Raw genomic sequence first — 11,652 nt, 5'->3', positions numbered from 1 at the left:
CCCGTTATTGGGGGGGGGGGGGGGGGGGGGGGGGGTCAACAAAACATCACTTTTAGCCCACTTCAATATTTCTCCATGAAATAGTCAAATGACCTTGAAAATGAGGGTCAAGGTCAAATTTGACATTTGATTTGGGGGTTTTGGGTATATGTTTGGGGTAGTTTACTAAAGCATGCTATGACCAAAAACCAGTGTTCCATGGAGAAATTGCCAAACTCAAGATTTCTGCAATGCCATAAATATTTAAAAATCTATATTAAAAAAAGTAATTAGGCAGTCACTACCAAAGTACGGTTAACCTTAGATAAATATATAGGGCATCATTTGCCACTATGATCAGGGCTCTGGGCCTTCCGGTTTTTGAAATCTCGGAAACAAACCTTTTTTGAACCTGTTTGGCCATTAGCGACCTTGACCTACTTGCATAAAAGTAGGTCATTATCTGTGGATTTGGCTCAGTACTATTGGCCATAAGGCCCTTAGCCATATGGCTTATACTTTCAGCCTAATGGCAATTTAAAATTTTACAAATTTTGCCTTTAAAAACCCCTGTGACCTTGGAAAGTAGGTCAAGGTCAATGAAACTGGGTCTATGGCATATTCTTACCATAGGCTACCTATGATAATTATTTCAGATTTCTTGCGAAAAAAAAACACGGGGAAAGAATAAGAATAACTATAATAATAATAATACCAAAAACAATAGTATTCTCCTATGGGGAATCCTAATGATAATGAACATGAATACATCTGCAATAACTGTAAACCTTGCACATCCCTATTCCTCCTGTGCTCCCATTACACCCATTGGTTTCCTCAAGGCTCATCCTGTAAGTGTATCGGTGTTATTATTTCACCCATAGCACTTGGCGATGTGACGTCATTCTGTAAGCAAACTGCCATGATGGGAAGTCTAAGAACGGGTATCTTGTTGACAATTTTGCTTGTGTGTGTCTTCGGTAAGCAGATTTTTTTATCAGTAATACATCATACTATTTTTCATTGTGTAGTGTACCGAAATATGTTGGCAATTGAACCAGTCACGGGTTTTAAGGCGTTCTTTTTCACGACGAGAGTTTAAGTAGTCTAGTTTTCATGTAATATAAACTGTCAATCTCGCAAATATGGCTAACCTAGGTTGTAACAAAAGGCTGCACAAGGTCTTGTTCTGTCACAAAAGACAAAAATAGGAGACCGAATGTACCAGTTCAGTTTTGCAATTAATAGAAATAGAACCTTAAAGTGCAAATTTGAAGTAAAATAAAAGTACTTACTAGTAGTAGGTCGTACCAGGTGTGACCGTCACCGCGTTCTATTTAAGGTCATGCGTTGTCTCAGGCTTGCTTGTTGCTTTTCTGTAACATGTTAACCAATGAAAATGTTGGTTATTTCAGACACAGAAGCTAGAAGAGGTGGTGGAAGGTTTGTTTTTTACTCATACTTTCGGAATCATCTGCAATCCTCTTACAAATGACAATTGATACTCAGTGTATCGTATTGAATTTGGTGTTTTATGTTTTATTGGGACATATGTGGAGTTCCACACACGTTTTTTAAACAATATGCAGTTTTGTAATGATTTGTTTTGTGAAAAAGTATAGATTTACAAATGAGTCACAAACAAAACTGTGCTCATTTAGCACACAATATAACCCTACTTAAGGGTAAACATAGATGAAAATATGTGATATTTAAGTAAGTTTATATCTGGAACTGCTTCTCAGAAACCTCCCTTTCCAGTTTGAAATTTCTGTCTCATAGATTAGTTAATAAAGTAAAGAACCACATATGCCACTTACTAATTTCACACTTTTGTATGACATCAAGATATTCTATTTCAGTTCTTACAGAGCATCCTACAGGAGTTCTTCTTACAGAAGTTATTACAGCAGCTATTCCTATAGGTCTTATGTGGCTGTGAGGTACACCAGAGCTTACACCTACTGGGCACCCACCTATCTGTACTACTACTACCACAACCTTTACTTCTACCACAGTGCTGCATACTCCAGGTCAACATCTTTAACTTCCTCAAGTGAGTTGGTTAACTGCAGATTTTGTAAAAGATTTTTTAATCAAACACTGTGACTCTGAAATGTCCAGTACAAGGACTGTCAGTGCACTTTTCTTACTATTCTTCTTTAGGTAAATGCATAGAAGTGATAAAATGCTGTGACTTAATAATTATTATCATATTTATAGATGAACAGACTGTGTAATTCACAGGTTTTAGTGGTCTAAAAAATTACGTATCTGACTAAAAAAAAAGCCTGGTAACATCTTCTGGGGTTTAACTTGCTTGCATTCATATTCAAGTAACTGTTTCATCTGTGCACTCATATATATCACCTCAATCACATATCACCTCAAGTGACCAGTATACTACAAACACCATCTTACTATGAAAATACCACTGTGTCATTTTGCCAAATGGAATGCTGTACGTAGCACAGTTGACAGTGTATATTCAGGTGGAAGTTACCCCTCTCTGATACTCTAGTTTTAATTACATACAATATCAGTAAAACTTGTTGATGAGGATGAGAAAAATCTATTGTATTTTGTTGATAATATACCAAATTGTGATTTTTCTATCCCCATTTTTCTCCTTCTAGCTGCCGGTGTATGTAAGAACTATGAAGCCAACAGTAATGGCTCCTACATGGGTCTGTTCACATGTCCTTTGTCATTTGAACCTGCAGACTTTACTTCGTGTTGTGGAGAAGAAAACTCTGAATACTGTTGCAGGTGGAATGACAAGTAAGAAGTTGAGCTGAGATTCAAAAGTTTAACTTTTTTTAGATCTCTCAAAACTCGCAAAATTTTTATTGTTGAAATATGAAAGTGACTGTTTAGGACATTGGATTTTCATTATTGGTCAGTATTGGTCATTTGGTCTACTTGTTAACATACTTGAATTGAATGATATTACTCACAAGTCAAATGTGTGATCAGAAAATGTTACAAAAACACAATTTTCAGGCATTTCAAAGCATCCAAACAATATTTTGACAATTGGCAATGGTTCTGTCTGATCATATTACCGATAGCAGGTGAATTTCCCAGCTACATAATTGACTAATAATTTCTGTTAACATGTCTGTGAACCTTTTTTTGGTCATTTTAACAGCTTTCCAGAATGACAGGTGAATCGGTTTCAAGTTTATTTCACTGTCTAAGCAAAATTGTTTGAAAGTTATCGTTTTGAAGCTAATAACCCATTGAAATAAGGGGTAATTTGAAGTTAAAGATGATAAAATCAGAATGAAATAGTTAAATAGTATTCCCTGGTATCCTGTGGTTAAGTGCTTTCACTTAGCTTGCAATGCCGTTTGAATCACTGATATTGGTCCAAAAACCAAATAAAAAATTCTTTTCTCTCCAAAATAGTACAGCGTCACCCATTGGACACTGCACTTAATCTTTGTATTTAGTTGGTCTTTTGGGAAGTATAATTTATTTTTTTTAACAACTTAACAATAGGGCGTTGTTTCTATGATTTTATCCATTTTGCTATCCCCCCCCCCCCCCCCCTTAAGTCACTGATTGATTTAAGAGCTTATGTGTCACATTTTCATATTTATAATGTGAATGTCTCAAATAATACGTGTTATTTTCTTTATGTCTGGACCATTACTGTATTGATTTTAGCACTGGGAATATTGTGGGCGTGGTGTTTGGGGCCATCATTGCTGCAACACTCGTCATTGTGGTCATCGTCATACTGGTGAGGATGTGTAAAGTGAAGAAAATGAAAGTTTCATCTTCAAGCAATATCAGAAGTAAGTATTTTGGAACCTTCTGTATCCATAAAGCCCTAATTTTGCAGCCTAGAAAAATAAATTTTAAGTGTTTGAGATATTGGCAGGTAAAATGTGAAAGTTTGCTTATCATGGCATGAATAATAGTAATAAATGATATCATAATATTACTGACAATAAACTGAGATTTCAATGTATCTATCAGCATGTAAGATGCTAGTAAGTTAAAGTAGCAACAAAATTTAGCAGAAAGTGTCTTCTGTTCTGTCATTGCTAACCAGTAAAGAAATTGTCATATTTTATTAATATGGATGTGTAGTATGAGAGAGCTACATGTATTTTCCTGTAATATTTACATATTAGTGTATAGATTTATGAAATCAGATTTACTGTCACTGGGTGACTAATATGATTATAAAAGTAGCTAACTGTGGTTTTCTTGTTATATACAGAATTATGCCAGATTAGCTTATGGTTACTTGCATGGATCTACATTTTGTCATGTTAATCAATTGATATGTTAATATTTTTAAATATTGTTAAAAAGCTTTTGTGGCAGGTTCAAAGTTAAAAAAAGTGTATGATATGTGTGGTTGTCTAGTTCCAAAAGTGCCCCAGGTTTTTACTTAAAATATGGTTATGTTCATCACCTCAACTGAACTATGGTATTAAATTTAAGGAAGAACTTATAGAAGTGAGATATCTATGACAGAACGCTCGGGAAGACCATCTCACTTCAACACAAACTACTCCAATCCTCACCAGTTTGCAAGCTACAGTGGTCCTCCCCCTCCTCCACCAGACCAGAAGGCACAGCCCAGCTACATGTTTTACTCTGGCTCTCAGCAGCCTGCTGGCTTCTCATATAATGGTATGCTAGTGTTCTTTAAGATTGTGTTCATAACAGCAGACTAATGGATCTGCGGATCAAACTTGGCTACCTACTAAAAAGCTTGCCGCTTAATTCCCAATCGGGCACTGAATAATTCCCTGCGGGGATTACGCAACAAGCATTCAAGTGGGCTGGCCATATTTGATCCTCAGATCTGGTAGTCAGCTTTTATGAATGTGACCTAAAGGATCAGTCAGTACCTAATGTACCACTCAATGAAAAAAGGGCCTTAATGTATGCACGGGTTGACAAGACATTTCACCTGTAAGGAAGCACCGAATTATACAAATGGAAAAGAGTATTTTAGGAAAGCATTCAGCTAGTTTGGGTTCTTCAGAAACATGGTGATAAAAGCACCTGGAATGTAATCATTAATGCAATCTAGTTCTCATTGATTACATCAGTAACATGATAAGTTGTTACAAGTTGATAATCTCTTAACAATTTTGAAATGGGTCTCGGCTAATTTAGAATATTTTTTGCAAACTATCTTAAGGCTTCTTCATTTTTGAAGCCTTTAAACTGTGCCACACATATGCCACACGAACAATTTTTGATTGTCTTGACAATGACTGTTGCTGTTTTCGGTTATCTTTGCACATTTAGGCCTGTCACCTATCATATTTGCCTTGTCTGTGTGTTTAGACCCTGCCTACCCTCCCACAGAACAGAAGCAAGGCCTGGCAGCACCAGTGGACCCAGGCTACTCCAGCACACAGCCGCCGCCTCCTGGTTACAGCCAAGCTAATAATGGTACGTGAAGACAGTTACATGTGACTTGATGCAGTCAGTTAACTCTTCACTTTGACTGGCAATAGTCATTGTACTTTGACTAAAAACAGAAGGTATCTCTGAGCTTGATGACAAAACAGACATTTTTGCAAGTACTAATAATGAGTAATTGATTATGAGTAACTGATGATGGACATGGTAAAAGTACTTCTTAAACAAGTTTTTATTCCTTTTCCATTTTTGGATTACTGGAGAAAAGTTATTTCAAAGAGTAACTGGTTAGAAAAATTCGGTACAGTTTAACCTTTGTGCCTTTGACATTTGTGACATCGGGTTTCATTGTTTCAGATCCAGCCTATGCACCTCCTCCACCTGCTTATTCGTGATCTATGCAAAAAGATCAAAGGTCACTGGCTGACCTGGAACTCTTGTAAAGGAACACCCAAGGTCAACATGAAGATAACTGAAGCTTATGAAAAAAATCATAACAAGTCTTTTTATATATTGTGAGATTTTATACATCTCTGTCCATTTTAGGTTATGAAACATTCCAGATATAAAAGCATTATTTTTGATGCTGTCCATTTTTTTTTCACTTTAAAATAGTTAGGTTCAATATGTGATATTCTAATACTGTGATAACTGTGTTGGTATTTTAACTGGAAAGCAATTCTCCTTCTATTAAATGAAGTATACACCAGAACGGGGGAACATATTATCAGGAATCTTTTGCTACCATACTTAGTATATGCATTTTTTGTTCATATTCGTATAAACAAGAAAATATGTATTATAAGGACGTATATAACATTTGAATGGAATTCTGTGGAACTGTTCCATTCTTCGTTCTGTGAATGTTGATGTGTTTAATGCAAGGTACACATATGTATATATTCAAGATTTTGATGTGAAGTATTGTCTACAAATGTGTGTATCATTGACTTGTGGAGACAGAAATAGAATGTGTGTTGTCATGTGAGCCAGATTTTTGTGCTGTGTGAATATATACTGCTAAAAGGTTCTAAACAATTAGTGACTGTCAGACTATTAATTACTTTACTCCTCAACAACTATAGTGCCTTCACTACAATAGTTGATAGTCTGCAACTGTAGACTGAAGCATGGGATGCCAACTACAAATACTCAAAAACTGAACAACACAGTTGGTTTTGTGGTTGGTTACAGAAGTTCTCACATTTACTTTTCATATATTTTGGTGGAGAGAGAGAGAGAGAGAGAGAGAGAGAGAGAAAGAAAAGGGAGGAGAAAATAGATTACTGATCTGTGAAGCTGCCCTACTCATTTTTGACAACTTTTAATATGCACTAGGAAAATGTATACTATATATATTTATATATATATTTGGAAAAGTGTTAACATCCTTTTGTACATTTATTTATTTATTTTAATTTTGTTTGTTTTATTTGCCTTCTTGTCTGCATCTGTAAAGTATTTTAAAGTATGACTTTTTATATAAGCACTGTTTGCATTGACAACTTTGCTGAAGCTTACTTCGTATATATCTTAAACTTTGGTATTATTGAACAGTATTATAAGATTGTATTTCTTTTTAAACCTTTATGTATGGTTGTAATTAAGAGTACTTGTTTTCAGATGTACCTTTTAACATCTTGCACCTTTACAGTAATTTTGAGCATATTTCTGTTGAAAATGAATTTAAATTTGAAAATATATCAATTTCTAACATTGTGTATTTGTATGAAATCACTGTTATTAAGAGATCTCTGTATGAATCAAATAAATTTGTCACTTCTCAAAAATCTATTTGCCTTTTTTAATATTCATTTCTTTATTTAGTGATAGATAATAGTTGCAAAGCAGCATTTTCCCCCTTAAAATGGTCATGTTTCAAAGAAACTCCAAAACTTAATTTACCCAATGGTTTTTAACGTTTCTAAAAGTACTTAAAAGTACTTTGTATTGCCAAATATTGTATGACTTAATGCTCAATTCATTCTGTGCCACCCCAATATCTTTTGTTCTATCTTTATTTATCCATGTCCAAAATAGATCAACAACTTTTAAATACAATTATGTACTGTAAACATTTAAGATCAAAACAACGGGTCTTAAAACATGCCTCTCCTGCTGCCTACCTGAATGCCAGGATTGACAGGACAGCCAAGTACACTGGCCAATCATTTTAAGCTTAGATCAAACTTTATAAATTTTATCAAAGGTTGAATCCAAGTGTAGAGAGGGATAGATAAATAAGAAATTGCTCATTTTCCCAGGAGAATCCATTTTGGCAGGTAAACCTCATGGAGTGAACCTTTAACCAAGGGTCGCTTCGAATATACCTGAATTTCCCTTCCTTCTGCCAGAGGTCTTCTCTGTATATTTCTAAATATACAACTTGTAAACAGGCAGGGAAAACCTTTGGTAGAGAGTAACAACCCCCCCCCCCCCCCCCCCTTTTTTTTTTTTTTTTTTTTTACAAAATTGTCCCTTGATGTCCGTTTGGTGGCAGACCAAACCTAATCACTGAGGGGATTTCATTTTTGTGGTATGTCCAAGTATTTCATTCTAACAGATATCCACTGCTTTTTTAATAAGCCAAATGTAAAAGAGCATGTGTATTAAAACTGTTCTATCAAAGTCTTTAAACAGGAAAAAGCAATGAAAAACCTTTGGCAGTAACCCCATTTTAAACAAACCATCTTCATTGCCTGAATATTTTATTTCTAAATCACAACACCAATCAACCTGCCCACATTTTTAAGACAAAATTTAACTGGATTTAAATCTATTGCACTTCATCATAGCTTTGCAAACTCTGTAGATCTCAAATATAAATCATGAAATTGAAATATATATCAGTAAACCTATACTGAGATTCTTTTTGATTAACAAGCTTTCTATACAGAAATAGCATCATAATAATCTTAATGCTTATTTACAATATAAATCAATTTATCTTCATTCTTCTTAAAATCCAATACAGATTTACTAAGTAACTTCATCACATGTTGCTCATTCAACATTTTGCCATAATAAAGATAAAATAATCAAATTCAGATTAAATGATCCATTGTGACTTTTCGACTGAAAACTTACCAAGATAGCCAACACCTTAAGCAAAAAATAGACGCAGAATACAGAATTAACTCCCTGGAATTTTTGAAGTTTTTTTTTTTTTTTTTGTAAGATATTAATATGACATGTACTGCAAAAAGAGCTTCTTCAATATATATATATGTGTCTTGAATTTAATGTGATATGTTTATTCTCCTTGACCAACTGAGTCCAAAGATGGAAAGATAAGCTAACAATGACTTAGGAAGAGGGGATTTTATATATCAGTTAAAAACTTTTTCTTTTTTTATGTAGCTGGAACAACTCTTTAATCACACAACAAATAAATAAATAAATGCCAATAAGAAAAATAAATAATTAATCTAAACTTCATAAATTGTAAAGAAAAAAGTTTTATCAAACACTGAATGACAAAAGATCAATGGTATATTTGTTAACTTAAATAAGAGAAATATTTTGCATGGTCAGTCATTTAGGAAAAAAAGAGCCACAAACAGTATACAAACATTTTAAGCTGAATAACCAGCAAGGGACTTTTGCAAAATCTAATGATTATTTCTTTTAGTAAAAAGAATAAATGTAAACAAATACAAACATTTAAAACATTCACATACTTTTATGTGTAAAATATATTTGTTTCTTTATCTTGATCTTTTGGAAGAGTAAGATTACCATAAAATAGCCAACAACAACTCTTCAAAGTTGACAAAGGACGAGAGTAACATCCTTCCATTATTGATACCAAACCTTACTCTTAACAAGCATCTGGACTTTCATCTTCCACTTTCCATTTTTTAAACAAAATTTGCCATAAAACGCACCTTGGCTAAATTCCTTACCCTATGCACCCACAACATGTCCTATCTTTTATTATTTTACGCAGTGCATACAAAACCAATGAAGTCTGGAGAGTCAAGTATCACAAAGAAATTGTAAATTAAATAAAGTCCACTAAAACATGAGCTAGCAAAGACAAACTGGTAAAAATTGTGTCACCTCACACTTTACACAGCTAAAAAAAAAAAAATTAAGTAGGTTTTAATACACCTTTTACCAAAACGTTTTACCTAATCACTCAGTAGATGCACTTCTTCAACCAGAGTTTTAATAATTATCCTGACAATCTTGCACCATTTTTCTAAGTGTTGTGAGGACAAATGTTGTCTCCATGGTTACCAGTGCATTCCACCGTCGGGACATGTCCACTGTCCCACATCCCGGGACCGCACAGACTACACAGACCATGGAGAGTGCACGGGATCTTTGGGAGTGCACGGAACTGATGCAACAAACCACGTGCCTGAAAGATAAAAAAGTATTCTCATAAAAAAAAAAAAAAAGAAAAATAGCTTAATCAAGCTAAACCCACAAACAATCTTCTCAAGCCAAACAAAAATGGTAAGCTAAATCATCAACAAAAAGGTTATACTATCACAGGGTGTTTTCTCTGGTTCTGAATAAAAGACACAAAAACAGAAGAAAAAAACTTCCACAATGTAATCAATCAAAACAAGACCAATTTAGTACATAACCTTGAGCTAAATCCACACAAATGGCACTCAACACTGCAGTTCTCAAAATGTGTAATTTCTATTTGTTAGAATGGTATAAACAATAAAATAACATCTAAAACAATGGGAACAGATAGGGAAGATTTTGATGAATGCACATGAATTTATAAAGCTGGTAACCATGCAGTACGCTGTCTCCGCCATACCTTGCGAAGTATGACATTTCCTCTCATGTGCATGGCCAGGCTGCTGAAGTGAAGTAACATCTCGTCTGCTGGCAGCTTCTGCTCTACCACATCTGCTCCATAGACTGCTATAATAGCCACACAGATAAACAGGTGGAAATAATCTGTCTGGTAGTGGGCCCAGCAAGCCTCCCAGATCCTCAGAGCATCTGCCTCTGGAAACTCTCTCTTAAAACACAGCAATATCCACCTGAAAATGAAGACAAAAATCTTCAGAAATAGAGATTATTTTTTTATGACTGGCCAGTGTGTTAGTAAGTTTATCCACTCTTCTTCTTGTCTCTCACATTACTGTACATGCCCTCTGAGCTAGAACCATGTGCATATTGCACAACAAATCTGTGTTCTATCTTATTATCTTTTCATTTAATTTGTATTATACTCAAACATGCATGCTAAGCCATCTTTCTATGTCTTTTTTTTTCCTTTGTGTAATTGATGTTGCACTGTACCAAAATGGACGATAAAAAAGTTTTTTTCTCCTAGACTGAACATAACTTTATATTATAACATTTTAGGTAGCTTTTCAAAAATATTGCAAACTGCCAGTCTGCTTTTGTTTTCCCCTCAATCCCTAAAGATAAGCACATATTGGCCAGAGAAGAAAGGAAATGAGCTGAGAAACTGGAAAATCAATAAGTCATCAGACAGGCAGACACATTTCCCCTCAGATGATAGCTATAAATTGTGACTGCAACAAGTTATGGGGCTCAATGTACACTGTGTGTCTGTTTTTTTTCTTTTTTTTTCAATATTCATCATTTTTAAAGACAACAAAAATATACCTACTGACAAGCACTTGACTCACTTTTCACAAGTGAATCAGCTTTTATATTATGTTCAGGTACTAATTAAAATACTTTGCTTTTATTTAGACAAAAAATAACCCGATATATTTTGTCTGAAATTGTTGAGTACAATATTACTATATTCTAATTTAAAAGCTCCAGCCATGATGAAAGCCACTTCAAACAGCAACAAGAAATGTCACGTCTAACCAGCATGAGCCTGTCAAACCTATCCTTTCCGTATTCAATAAGCTTATTTATATCTTTTGTTAAGACATTCACCACTAAGCTTATTATATAACCATAACGGCCCAACCACAGAGAAACGAAGCACAAAAAATTGAACAGATGGGACTTAGATTATTTGGACAGAGTTAAACTTCTTTATGTTAAACTTGGCCCACATTTTTACCATATAAAATAGCATCTAATAAATTTCAAGAAAAAGAGGCACAGTGTTTGGCAGTTACTAGGCTAAGGTGCCTGACAGATGGCTACGTATGACCTAGAACGATGTAAGTTGGAATACACACAATATCACATAAAAAGTAATACACCATGCTAGAAAAAAAAGAAGCTCAGGGTAAAATGTTAAGGCTCAATGTTAAGGCTCAATTTCAACTGCTCCAAGACTCTAATCTCAAAGAAAACAGCATATAATAATAT

At 34.5% G+C, this 11,652-nt stretch overlaps 2 protein-coding genes across 5 annotated transcripts in view; one reads left to right on the top strand and one right to left on the bottom strand.

Annotated features, from left to right (window-relative positions):
• The first annotated feature begins 772 nt into the window (after nt 1-772).
• LOC106165536 (uncharacterized) lies at nt 773-7,170 on the top strand. Its single transcript, XM_013543747.2, has 8 exons — nt 773-959; nt 1,395-1,422; nt 1,842-2,035; nt 2,616-2,760; nt 3,652-3,782; nt 4,441-4,632; nt 5,299-5,406; nt 5,734-7,170. Exons 1-8 carry the CDS (start codon nt 902-904, stop codon nt 5,769-5,771), a joined length of 894 nt encoding a protein of 297 aa, XP_013399201.2. The 5' UTR covers nt 773-901; the 3' UTR covers nt 5,772-7,170.
• Nucleotides 7,171-8,067: 897 nt separating this feature from the next.
• LOC106165559 (uncharacterized) overlaps nt 8,068-11,652 on the bottom strand; it is a 20,701-nt gene continuing 17,116 nt past the window's right edge. For all 4 annotated transcript variants that reach the window (XM_013543804.2, XM_087005433.1, XM_087005431.1 and 1 more), the window contains exons 10-11: nt 10,160-10,388; nt 8,068-9,742 (exon numbers count right to left, since the gene is read on the bottom strand). In XM_013543804.2, coding sequence (XP_013399258.2) covers nt 9,581-9,742; nt 10,160-10,388 — 391 coding nt within the window. In that variant the 3' untranslated portion in view covers nt 8,068-9,580. The remainder of the gene's footprint in view (nt 9,743-10,159; nt 10,389-11,652) is intronic.

This window comes from Lingula anatina, chromosome 2 (assembly GCF_051362555.1).
Source record: "Lingula anatina isolate TDL-2025a chromosome 2, LinAna3.0, whole genome shotgun sequence".
In the NCBI taxonomy this organism is placed as follows: domain Eukaryota; kingdom Metazoa; phylum Brachiopoda; class Lingulata; order Lingulida; family Lingulidae; genus Lingula; species Lingula anatina.
The sequence above is the reverse complement of the archived record's forward strand: the minus strand, read 5'-3'. Positions and strand labels throughout refer to the sequence as shown.

Bases quoted from the DNA above. Each gene is read 5' to 3' on its own strand.
- LOC106165536 (XM_013543747.2), top strand. From the start codon at position 902: ATGATGGGAAGTCTAAGAACGGGTATCTTGTTGACAATTTTGCTTGTG. The intron at 960-1,394 runs GTAAGCAGATTT...TGGTTATTTCAG, and splicing joins TTTGCTTGTGTGTGTCTTCG to ACACAGAAGCTAGAAGAGGT. The intron at 2,761-3,651 runs GTAAGAAGTTGA...TATTGATTTTAG, and splicing joins TGTTGCAGGTGGAATGACAA to CACTGGGAATATTGTGGGCG.